The sequence below is a fragment of the Rhinoderma darwinii genome, chromosome 3 (genome assembly GCF_050947455.1).
Source record: "Rhinoderma darwinii isolate aRhiDar2 chromosome 3, aRhiDar2.hap1, whole genome shotgun sequence".
NCBI classification, from domain to species: domain Eukaryota; kingdom Metazoa; phylum Chordata; class Amphibia; order Anura; family Rhinodermatidae; genus Rhinoderma; species Rhinoderma darwinii.
Window position 1 is genome coordinate 283154888 of NC_134689.1, and position 13559 is coordinate 283168446.

At 43.5% G+C, this 13559-nt stretch overlaps 1 protein-coding gene across 2 annotated transcripts in view; it reads left to right on the forward strand.

The window, feature by feature from the left end:
- Window positions 1-13559, forward strand: part of LOC142749670 (tropomodulin-2-like) — a 139890-nt gene that overhangs the window by 99830 nt on the left and 26501 nt on the right. For both annotated transcript variants that reach the window (XM_075858001.1, XM_075858000.1), the window contains exons 6-7: window positions 2041-2171; window positions 10453-10560. In XM_075858001.1, the coding sequence (XP_075714116.1) occupies window positions 2041-2171; window positions 10453-10560 (239 nt within the window). The remainder of the gene's footprint in view (window positions 1-2040; window positions 2172-10452; window positions 10561-13559) is intronic.

Here is a 13559-nt window from a genome sequence, read left to right on the forward strand (position 1 = left end):
ATGCGCATGGCACAGGCAGTATTCCTGAGAATACAACCTTGGAGGTCCTTCCCTTCAGCTTGTAGCCTAGTTCTTTAAAATTATTCTTAAGGCTCCTCCACCTACCATTTATTCTGTCGTTGGTACCGACATGGACCACAACAGCTGGATCATCACCAGCCCCTCCCAGCAATTTGTCCACCCGTTCCACCACATGCCGAACCCTGGCACCAGGGAGACAGCAAACCATTCGGTTGAGGCGGTCTTGGCGACAAATTATTCTATCCGTCTTCCTGATTATAGAATCCCCTACAACTATCAATTGTCTTGGCTTACCTGCATTACCATCCCGCCGACTACTAGCTGGGCTGTTCTCCCGGCTGTTAGGGAGATCAGTATCCACTAGGGCTGCCTTTTCTGAGACTGACACCCTCGCATCATCACCCAACCTGGCAATTTTGCTTGAAATGCCAGAAACCGGATCGGCCTTCCTTGTCTTTGACCCCTTTCTACTGCCCCTAACTACATTAACCCAGCTACTTACCTGATCCTGCTCACCCATGTCTTCACCCTCCAGTTCTAACCCACTAACTGCATGCTCCGTGAGCAGCAAGCTCAGCTCAAGATTGTCTATCCTCCTCAGTGTTGCATTCTGCTCCTCCAGATCTCTAATACGAACTTCCAGGTGAGCAACATGCTCACATCTGCCACAGAGATATTCACCCTGGAACTCCGGCTCCAGTCGTGTATACATATGGCAAACTGTGCACTGAAGAAAACCTCCAATCTTGCTATCCATTATCCAAGTTACACCAAAACAGCGAACAATTGTCAAAGTAAAAGAAAAGAAGAGTACTTACTGGGGCTTCAACTCCTCTTTTCAACTCCGGTTTTAGAACTCCACTTAGTTCACAAGCCACTTAAACCACCAAGCTCAGAAAGAGCAAATGTTGGCGGATGGTGTGCATTTGAATGCAGTGGGTGTGGCTCTGTGGGCATTGAGGATTCAGGAAGGAATCAAGCGGGCCTAATAGAAGGGATGGTCCTGCCCGAAATTATGTTCCGGGGGATCTGGTGGATTTGGGCTCCTGCTGGGTGGTGTCCCGAGGAGTAGGTACATGTGACGTTTTAGCCATCTGCAGTTGATCACAGTGCCCCTGAGCCTTTGTTTTGGACGGCTGGGGGTAAAATTACAGTGTATGGGCAGGTTGGCGCCAGATCCTCCTACCTGAGCTTCAAGGACCTCCCTCCCCAATGTTATGTAAATTGTGGTTATTTATTTCCTGTGTATTGATGTGTGGAATTGTTTTGTTAATAAAATGGCGGCTGTGGCCAAATTCATTCCAAGCAAAAGTCTCTGTGTATTATTGGGCTAGTTAGTAGTATGATAAGTGGGGGACGCAGCGAGTGAATTGGTACAGTAGCGGGAGGTAAGGTAAGACAAGACCGCACTCTATTATCCCTCATCATGCACATGGTAATGTGCCTGAGGAATGATGTAGACGCCTATGTTCTCTACCGTTCTGAATACACTTCATTTACAAAGTTCCAAAATGAACATAAATATTGATACTTGACTTGTGTATGCACTCATGTTAGGCTCTGTTCACATCTGTGCTGGCATTTCCGTTGTTCTGTTCCGTCATAGGAAAAGAAAAATAGAAGTGCCAGATCAGTCACATTACGGAAACCAACAGCGCCCAACGGAATCCATTCACTTTAATCGGTTCTATCAGGTTTTCCTGCATGCTGGGCTATTATGTCCAGCAAATATGACAGAATCTGTGACCCAGCCTTGGACACAGCCTTAGTGACCTTTAGGGCACGTTCAGACGTGGCGGAATTTTTCCATTGCAAATGTTGGTGCAGATTTGGGGCAATTCCACAGCAATTCCGCCACGTGTGAACGTGCCCTTAGTATTCAGAGATTCCTGCACGGTCTCTACTAAATCTTCATATATCCTGTAATACAAATGTTGTGTCAAAGTCCATGATTAGTACCAGCCTTAATACACAAAAGCTCACATATCTGTCGATTACTACAATGATCTTCTTTTGTAGATGTTGTAAAAGCTGAAAAGGTGAAACCCACATTTGAAGAGCCGCCAAACCCGACTAATGTGGAAGAGAGCTTGCAGAGGATAAAAGCCAATGATCCTTTCCTTGTTGATGTCAACTTGAACAACATTAAGGTTTGCATTCAGAACTTGAGACAGATATACATTTTTGAATATCTAAAATATAACATATCATACAAGCTATACAAAAATGATCATGTCCCCCTTTATGCAGTAGTTAGCATTTTACATGTACTCATAAATTGCAGTAATCAGATGGAAACTATCTAGAAGCCTCTAGGAATTCAACTTTGACCCACTAATCCAATTTTGGATAGAGTGGTTTGAGGGCTTATTTTTTGCAGGAGGAGCATTTAAAGAGGCTCTGTCACCACATTATAAGTGCCCTGTCTATAAACGATTATTTTTGACGGAGTTATGACCTATTTTTAGCTTTATGCTAATGACTTTCTTAATAGACAACTGGGCGTGTTTTACTTTGGACCAAGTGGGCGTTGTACAAAGATGTGTATGACGCTGACCAATCAGCGACCAATCAGTGACCAATCAGCGTCATACACTTCTCTCCATTCATTCCATTTGTACTCAGAACAGCGTGTGCTGTCACTTACACCCACATTAACGTTACTGAAGTGTCTTCAGAGTAAATAGACATCGCTTCCAGCCAGGACGCGATGTCTATTGATAATCCCGACACTTCGGTAACGTTTGTGTGGGACTTAATTACAGCAAGCGTGATCTCGAGTAAGTGACACACATTAACGTTACCGAAGTGTTGGGATTGTGAATAGACATCGCGTCCTGGATGGAAGCAATGTCTATTTACTCTCAGACATCTTCGGTTATAGGCCCTACATCACTCTTCCACTTAGTTTTGAGGGTCAAGGTATGTTGCTTAAGAGGCACCTGTAGTGAAGGGAAATTACATCCCGTTCCACCCTCACTAGCCACAAAATAAATTTTGTGTAGCCGGTACTATAGGAGACAGCTGGGTTTTAGAGCGTACAGCATGCCTGATTTGCAGGTATTTATAGAAGCTATATCGGGGCATATCATAATCATGACTGAGTTGCATAAAGGATTTGAAAGTCCCATTTGAAAAAAGCTGAGACATACGGGGTCACCCCTTTACTCGTCCAAGCCTAAAACCTAATCAACTTATTTAACTAAGGGTATAAAAAGTTCAGCCATGTTGGAGTATGGTCTGTGAACCCTTTAATACCTGTTACAGTGCGAACCTTCCACCATAACTTATGAATGGCAGATAAAGTTGGAAAATGCTTGGGCATTTGTCCAAAGGACCCCACCTCCAAAGCGGTCAACAAATACATATTCTAAATCAAGTGTTAAATGATTGTACCTGATGCGGATGGCACACCTGTTCCACCCCATCCTCTTAAATGCTGCAACTGCACAGCTAAATATTACAATCACAGATTAGGTAAGGCCAAATCACCATCCTCCTTAGATCTTTGTAAGGTTTCCAACCTTATCCTGGGAATACCCTTTTTCCATATCAGGTCTCTAAAAATAGCATTAACTTTGTGGACAATTTTACTTGGGGCATTATGAATCAAATAAAAAAGTTGAGGCATTAAGATCATCTTGACAAGTTAGCTCGGCCAATGACCGTCAGTGGTAGTTTACACCAATCTGTAACTTTTTGTTGAAATTCAGCGAGCAATGGTTGTAAATTTAAAGCATCATATTCTGTAATCTTAGCCGAGACTTGAACACCGAAGTATTTAAAAGTAGTTACCCATTTCAAATAAACGTTTGCTATAATGGATGAGTCAGGTGCCATACTCAGGGGAAAAAGGACTGGTTTTGAATAGTTAATCGTTAAACCGGAAAGATATATGTGCGCATCAATTATAGCCATAGCCGATCTCAAAGATTTCGGTAAATCAAGGAGAAATAGCAGATGATCATTTGGGTAAAGCGGTACCTTTTCGTGCAGAGTCCCATATCGAAACCCCTCAACATCAGCGGACACACAAAGGGTTACCAGACTTCACTGTGGGTGGCCAGACACCCAGACCTCAAGAGAGATCTTAAATGCCACATTTCACGGTGATCCCCTGCTTATATCCTATCTTTGCCCTGACCCTAAAGCTGCTGATGTACAATCCTTTCTCTGAATGCTGAAGCTGAAATAGTGCGTGTTCCTGATCCCTGTCCAGCCACTGCACTTGTTTAGCAGCTCTCCATTTCTATTGAGTCTGCATTGAAGAGAAGGACAGCGCATGCATGTCTACCAGTGCTGAGCACAAAAGATGGAGGCAGTAACAGGGGATGACAAAAAACACTAGGGGGCGCTATAACAACAAAAACATTTTTAGAACTCGGAACAACCATTTTTCTACATCAGGTGTAAATTGATCAAGTGTTCATGGCAGCGTGTTCTATATTCCTAAGGCCTCATTTACACGAGCGTGTGCGTTTTGCGCGCTCAAAAAACGCAGCGTTTTGCGTGCGCAAAAGGCACTTGACAGCTCCGTGTGTCATCCGTGTATGATGCGCGGCTGCGTGATTTTCGCGCAGCCGCCATCATAGAGATGAGGCTAGTCGACGTCAGTCACTGTCCATGGTGCTGAAAGAGTTAACTGATCGGCAGTAACTCTTTCAGCACCCTCGACAGTGCATTCCCATCACCATATCGAGTAACCTGTTTAAAAAAAAGAGGTTCGTACTTACCGAGAACTTCCCGGCCGTTGCCTTGGTGACACGTCCTTGGTGACGCGCCTCTCTTGACATCTGGCCCCACCTCCCTGGATGACGCGGCAGTCCATGTGACCACTGCAGCCTGTGCTTGGCTTGTGATTGGCTGCAGCTGTCACTTGGACTGAATTGTCATCCCGGGAGGTCAGACTGGAGGAAGAAGCCGGGAGTTATCGGTAAGTCAGAACTTTATTTTTTTTTTACACGTTCACGTATATTGGAATAGGAAGTCACTGTCCAGGGTGCTGAACCAGTTTAACTCTTTCAGCACCCTGCACAGTGACTGTCTCCTGCCGGGTTTGGTCAAAACGAGTTCGGCCGAACCCGGTAAAGGTCGGTTCGCTCATGTGTAAGACACTCCGTTCGGATGTTTGTAAACAGAAAAGCACGTGGTGCTTTTCTGTTTACATTCAGTTTGACAGCTCTTGCGCGAATCATGCAGTTTGCACGGAAGTGCTTCCGTGCGACCTTCGTGGTTTTCACGCACCCATTGACTTCAATGGGTGCGTGATGCGCGAAAAACTCAGAATTTTAGAACATGTCGTGAGTTTTACGCAACGCACTCGCGCTACGCAAAATTCACGCATCGTCTGCACTGCCCCATAGAGTAATATAGGTGCGTACGACACGCGTGAAAAGCACGCGCGTCGCACGCGCGTATATTACGCTCGTGTAAATGAGGCCTAAATGTAAGACACCTCTTTAAAGTACTCCTGCTTGATCATGCTCCTAAAGCCATATGGGCAGCAACTGTGAACAGTCTTTTTCTTCTAAGATCAGGAGTTTGTGCTCCTGACTTATCCTATTTTTAGTTTTCCACCTCTTATGTGGCTAAATTCTCTGTCACCTGGTCACCCAGAAGGTCTTCTCTCCTCCTTTCACAGGTTTCACTGTCAGTAACAATAAGGCTTCATGCACACGGCCGTGCCCATAATTACGGCCCGCGACTGCGGGCACGGCCGACGGTAGTGGGTCGCATTTTCGGGCCGTGCTTCCATACAAAGTATGGGAGGACGGCCCGGAGAACGCAAAGGATAGAACGAGTTCTATCTTTTGCGGTACAGTTCTACGGCACGGACACCTATCCGTAGCGATACGGAAAGGTGTTCGCTGCCAATAGGACTGAAAGGGTCCGTAATTGCGGACCATATTACGGTCCGCAATTACGGAGATTTTTTACGGTCGTGTGCATGGGGCCTTAGAGGAACCACCCCAGCTTTTTTAATGGTGTTTTGAAGCAACTAGTCTGTATCAGATTACCCAGGTCATCAGCTCAAGGCAGAATAGCTGCTGAACGGAGGGCACAGAAAGCGCAAGGAGTCCTGGCAGGATATAAAATATTCCTTTACCTCTTGCCACTACCTTTACATTATTGTAGGAAAAATACATTTAGATGGAGATGTAACATTGTAGTCAATTAAATGTTAAAAAATCCCATCCACACAATAAGGCTGGGTTCACACGACCTATTTTCAGACGTAAACGAGGCGTATTATGCCTCGTTTTACGTCTGAAAATAGGGCTACAATACGTCGGCAAACATCTGCCCATTCATTTGAATGGGTTTGCCGACGTACTGTGCAGACCTGTCATTTACGCGTCGTCGTTTGACAGCTGTCAAACGAGGACGCGTAAAAATACAGCCTCGTCAAAAGAAGTGCATTGAACTCAATGAAGCACAGCTCAAAATTTACGGCTGTCAGAGAAGCCTCGCAAAATGCGAGGAGGAGCATTTACGTCTGAAACGAGGCAGCTGTTTTCTCCTGAAAACAGTCTGTCATTTCAGACGTAAATGCCTGCTAGCGTGTGCACATACCCTTAAGCTGAAAAATACTTTTATCTGCAGCTGCCCTATTTCTTGCTTATTTTGCCTTATGTATTTATCACAGTTTTTGCTACAGTTCTTTTGATGCAGTGGTGATGTGGCTACCAGGACTGTCGGCACATATGAACAAGAATTATGTCCCTTTTAAGTGAATAACTTATTACTGATTTAGGCTAGATTCAGAGGGGTGTTGCGCAACTCGGACATGAAAAACAGGCGTTTTTCACATCCGAGGTGCATCCGTTCTCTGCGCTGCGGGACGCGATATCACGTTTCCCACATAGACTAGAGTCTATGGATGGATGCGCGAAGCGTGAAAAAATAGGACATGTCCTATTTTCTCATGGACCCTTCATACGGTCCGTTAAAACGGCCGTGTGAACGGCCACATTGAATTATATAGGTCCGTGTGACGGTCGTTGTTTCAACGGCCGTCTCATGGGCGTTTAACACGTTCGTGTGAATAAGGCCTTACTCTCAATTACTGCTGAGTTTACTTCCTTGAGAATGTGCCTGCTGCTGTAACCACCCACCTAAGGCTCTGTTCATACATAGTGTGCTTTTCTGTCAGGTTTCTGTTAGTAAGTAAATTAGAAAAAAGGCACGGCGCCACAAAATGCCAAATGAAAACCGGATAGGCTAGAGGGCCACGATGAATGAAACAATTACGCTCACCTCGGATGGTGGACACCATAGGTGTCAGAAAGGCATGGAAAGCTGCAGCCAGGTCCGAACACAGCAAACAAACAAAGCTTGATGTCAGTTGGAGGGTGGTTAAAAATGAAGAAAAATCGGACCGACGGCGCTGCTTGGATAAGTGTTTAAAGTAATAGGAGAGTTTGGACGACCATCAAGAATAAAGGACTTTAAAGTCAAATAGGCTACGCGTTTCGACACCCAACCGGCGTCTTCCTCAGGCCAATCCAAGGTTTCTGTTAGAGAATAGAGAAGCATGTCTGTCATAATCGGTTACAAAACAGATCATAATGGATAATATACTTCTATTTTTAGAAGTCATGATGCCAGTGTGAACAATGCCTTAAAGGAACACTCCAGACCAAACTGATACACTGGCTTATGCCTAGTGCAGGGCCTGAGGGGGTGAAGCGTGACACAGGGATTCTCTCCCTGGTAATGCTAGCCTGCTGCTATGTTGTATGTGGCTGGTTACGAAAAATCAATAAATGACGTGGGGTCCCCCTCATTTTCATAACCAGCCAGATACAACATAGCAGCAGGCTAGCAATACCAGGGTGGGAAGGGCCACTGTTTTTGGCCCTTCCCAGCCTAATAATACCAGCCTGCAGCCGCCCCGGTAACCGCTACAGATGGTCGGGTACTGGATTATACACGGCTCTTCTTGATACCCCTGGTGGCAGTGGGTAGTCGGGTAATAATGGTGGGGGTTAGTGCTAGCATTTATACTGGCGAACACTAAGCCCCGCCTTAGTAATGTACGTAGTCCAACAGACAACTGCCATTACTAAGGTGCTAATAAAGTATTAAAAAACAGAGACATAACTCCCTGTTCACACTGAGATTTTTGGCGGGCGCAAACTGCGTTAGAATCAGCGCCTTAAAACCCACGAAATTGCGCCGCACTGATTTCAATGTGATGCAATGGCGCCTACTTCCCAATCGAATTTGGAAAGGTAAGCAGCGTGTCCTTTCCTGGCGCAGCTTCCGCCTCTGACCTTTTGAAATTAATGGGAGGCAGAAAAAACCTGCGGTGCTCGTTTCCAAGCGTTTTTCGTGTCGTTTTTTTGCCCAGGCAAAAAAATGGCCACACTGAAAACCGCGGACAAAAAAGCACAGGCAGTTCAAAATCGACCATAAAATTCCTGAAGGAATTCTGAGGCAGATCTTTTTTCTGCCTGCAAAAAACTGTGTGAACAGGGCCTAAGGGTGTATACACATAGTGCGGTTTTCCCGCGTGGCCGAAAAGCACATCGAAAAATGCATGCATTTTTACGGAAATCTTTTAGATGCGGTTTTCGGCCGCGTAGCGAAAATGTGGCAAAACCGCACTGTGTGAATACACCCTTACAAAATATTTTTTTATTGAAATAAAAACTCCCCCACACAACCCTCGGTAACAGTTTTAGTTAAAAAAAAACAAAAACGTAGATTGACGTAGTCCAAACCGTCCAGCGAAACCTGAAAAAGAAAAAAATTTGCCTACAGCGACTTCTGTCTTCTCCATTTTTAAAATACAGGCGTTATTCGCGTGTTTTGTGCGTGCTTTTTGCATGTTTTTTGGCACATAATTAGGACTCCCACTGACTATGGGAACATTTAGAGCATTTTATGCACCAAAGAATTGACCTGACGCCTTTTTTCCGCAACACGCTTTTTAACAACACTTGCGTAATAAAGCGCGTTGTATGTACTAACAGCGCGCTTTACCATTGATGTAAATTGGAAGCTTAATGAAGCATCTTTTTGGCACATGAAATGCGCCAAAAATTGCGTGAAATACACGCCGTGTAAACCTGTCAACTGAAAAGTCATTCACCACAGGGTCTTCCCTCTTGACCTTCATCATTCTTAGGGTATGTTCACACACACTAATTACGGACGTAATTCGTGCGTTTTTGCCCCGAATTACGTCCGAAAAATGCGCCTCAATAGCGTTGACAAACATCTGCCCATTGAAAGCAATGGGCTGACGTTTGTCTGTTCACACGAGGCGTATATTTACGCGCCGCTGTCAAATGACGGCGCGTAAATAGACGCCCGCGTCAAAGAAGAGACCTGTCACTTCTTGGGGCGTAATTGGAGCCGTTATTCATCGACTCCAATGAAAAGCAGCGCCAATTACGTCCGTAATGGACGCGGCGTTCAAGCGCCTGCACATGCCGTTACGGATGAAATTACGGGGATGTTTCCTCCTGAAAACATCCCCGTAATTTCAGCCGTTACGGACGCTGTCGTGTGAACATACCCTTAGCCTTTTGGTGTGTTCTTTAGCTTCTGCCAGCTGCATTGTACAATCTCTTAAAAAATTGAGCTGGACAAAGCAATTTGAAGGCACCTTTTCCTGGCTTGTAGCCAAAAATAGGGAGGGGGGGGGGGTGAGACTCCCTCCCACATTTATATCAGCTATCAGTCAGGTTGCTTTGCCTGATTCACCTTTCTGTAATTCTTGGAAGTGCTCCCTCTGGTGGCCAACATAGGAAAACATGTCAAATTATTATTTAATTTTTAGTACTTTCCACTTTGTGGAAGAAAAAATAAATAAATACACCAACAAAACGAGAAAAAAAAAACTATAATAAAAATAAGTAACTTGATTGAATTTTTTTTTTAAATTCCCTGGGTCATTAACTTTTCTTTCAGGCCTAGAATTAGGCATAATATAATGTATCAGTATTGCCTAGAGCGTTCCTTTAACTGCACATGCAGCTCAAACATTAAAGGGGTTGTATGGACAATCCCTTTTTCATTCAAAGCCCCCTCCCCCAGCTGAAAATCTGGTTTCCCATTGCTGGGACCGGCAGAGATCAGCTGTGATCTGTAGGAGAACAAAGCAAAAAGTTTCATTGTTCCAGTAGCGCCACCACTGGGAAAATAAAGGAGTTTGTTTGCTCTTCCCATGTTTGTGTGGGTTTCCTCTTGGTAACGTATTCTTTATAGCTTTTGAGCCTAAGGTATCTTTAATCCGATCCTGGCTTGTTCCCTCCATATTTAGTTTGTTTTATTTATTTGTTTTTATTGTCCCCAGGCTCAGATAAAACTGTTAAAAATCTGAAGTAATTATATTCATTTTTGTTTTGTGGATGTAGCACCAATGTATTTTCGATTCTCAATCTCTTTTTTTATTGTATTTATTTTTTTCATGAACTGTAGAGCATCCCAATACCAACCCTAAAGGAATTTGCAAAGTCTTTGGGATCAAATACCCATGTTAAGTGTTTTAGCCTTGCAGCAACACGAAGCAATGATCCAGTGGCTATTGTAAGTATATATTAAACATAAAACATTGATCTAAATTATTGTGATTGAAAATATAAGGTCACATCATGATTATAAAGAAGGGTACAAGTGATTTCTCCAGTAGACAGGTGAATGAATTTTGCATGAATTTCTTACAAAGTGTCTGACACCATATAGCAGGCAATAATTATAGTTTAATTAGGCAATATATTGTTATCCTGGCTGTTAGAGGCGTAACATGTATTGTGATGCTGGCTGTAATTGGTGTAACATGTATTGTGATCCTGGCTGTAATTGGTGTAACATGTATTGTGATGCCGGCTGTAATTGGTGTAACATGTATTGTGATCCTGGCTGTAATTGGTGTAACATGTATTGTGATCCTGGCTGTAGTTGGTGTAACATGTATTGTGATCCTGGCTGTAATTGGTGTAACATGTATTGTGATGCCGGCTGTAATTGGTGTAACATGTATTGTGATGCCGGCTGTAATTGGTGTAACATGTATTGTGATCCTGGCTGTAATTGGTGTAACATGTATTGTGATCCTGGCTGTAATTGGTGTAACATGTATTGTGATGCCGGCTGTAATTGGTGTAACATGTATTGTTATCCTGGCTGTAATTGGTGTAACATGTATTGTGATGCCGGCTGTAATTGGTGTAACATGTATTGTGATGCTGGTTGTAATTGGTGTAACATGTATTGTTATCCCGGCTGTAATTGATGTAACATGTATTGTGATGCTGGCTGTAATTGGTGTAACATGTATTGTGATGCTGGCTGTAATTGGTGTAACATGTATTGTGATGCCGGCTGTAATTGGTGTAACATGTATTGTAATGCTGGCTGTAATTGGTGTAACATGTATTGTGATCCTGGCTGTAATTGCTGTAACATGTATTGTGATCCTGGCTGTAATTGATGTAACAGGTATTGTGATGCCGGCTGTAATTGATGTAACATGTATTGTGATGCCGGCTGTAAGTGGTGTAACATGTATTGTGATCCTGGCTGTAGTTGGTGTAACATGTATTGTGATCCTGGCTGTAATTGGTGTAACATGTATTGTGATGCTGGCTGTAATTGGTATAACATGTATTGTGATGCTGGCTGTAATTGGTATAACATGTATTGTGATGCTGGCTGTAATTGGTGTAACATGTATTGTGATGCTGGCTGTAATTGCTGTAACATGTATTGTGATCCTGGCTGTAATTGGTGTAACATGTATTGTGATGCCGGCTGTAATTGGTGTGAGGGTATGTTCACACGGCCAAATTTCAGACGTATACGAGGCGTATTATGCCTCGTTTTACGTCTGAAAATAGGGCTGCAATACGTCGGCAAACATCTGCCCATTCATTTGAATGGGTTTGCCGACGTACTGTGCAGACGACCTGTTATTTACGAGTCGTCGTTTGACAGCTGTCAAACGACGACCCGTAAATTTACTGCCTCGGCAAAGAAGTGCAGGGCACTTCTTTGCCACGTAATTTGAGCCGTTCTTCATTGAAATCAATGAAGCACGGCTCAAGGTTTACGAGCGTCTCAGACGCCTCGTAAATTACGAGGAGGAGCTTTTACGTGTGAAACGAGGCAGCTGTTAACAGTCTGTCTTTTCACACGTAACTGCCTCTCAGCGTGTGAACATACCCTCACATGTATTGTGATCCTGGCTGTAATTGGTGTAACATGTATTGTGATGCTGGCTGTAATTGATGTAACATGTATTGTGATGCTGGCTGTAATTGATGTAACATGTATTGTGATCCTGGCTGTAATTGGTGTAACATGTATTGTGATGCTGGCTGTAATTGGTGTAACATGTATTGTGATGCTGGCTGTAATTGGTGTAACATGTATTGTGATGCCGGCTGTAATTGGTGTAACATGTATTGTGATGCTGGCTGTAATTGGTGTAACATGTATTGTGATGCTGGCTGTAATTGGTGTAACATGTATTGTAATGCTGGCTGTATTTGGTGTAACATGTATTGTGATGCCGGCTGTAATTGGTGTAACATGTATTGTGATCCTGGCTGTAATTGGTGTAACATGTATTGTGATCCTGGCTGTAGTTGGTGTAACATGTATTGTGATCCTGGCTGTAATTGGTGTAACATGTATTGTGATGCCGGCTGTAATTGGTGTAACATGTATTGTGATGCCGGCTGTAATTGGTGTAACATGTATTGTGATCCTGGCTGTAATTGGTGTAACATGTATTGTGATCCTGGCTGTAATTGGTGTAACATGTATTGTGATCCTGGCTGTAATTGGTGTAACATGTATTGTGATGCTGGTTGTAATTGGTGTAACATGTATTGTTATCCCGGCTGTAATTGATGTAACATGTATTGTGATGCTGGCTGTAATTGGTGTAACATGTATTGTGATGCTGGCTGTAATTGGTGTAACATGTATTGTGATGCCGGCTGTAATTGGTGTAACATGTATTGTAATGCTGGCTGTAATTGGTGTAACATGTATTGTGATCCTGGCTGTAATTGGTGTAACATGTATTGTGATGCCGGCTGTAATTGGTGTAACATGTATTGTGATCCTGGCTGTAATTGGTGTAACATGTATTGTGATGCTGGCTGTAATTGATGTAACATGTATTGTGATGCCGGCTGTAATTGGTGTAACATGTATTGTGATGCCGGCTGTAATTGGTGTAACATGTATTGTGATGCCGGCTGTAATTGGTGTAACATGTATTGTGATGCTGGCTGTAATTGGTGTAACATGTATTGTGATCCTGGCTGTAATTGGTGTAACATGTATTGTAATGCTGGCTGTATTTGGTGTAACATGTATTGTGATGCTGGCTGTAATTGATGTAACATGTATTGTGATGCCAGCTGTAATTGGTGTAACATGTATTGTTATCCTGGCTGTAATTGGTGTAACAGGTATTGTTATCCTGGCTGTAATTGGTGTAACATGTATTGTGATCCTGGCTGTAATTGGTGTAACATGTATTGTGATCCTGGCTGTAATTGGTGTAACATGTA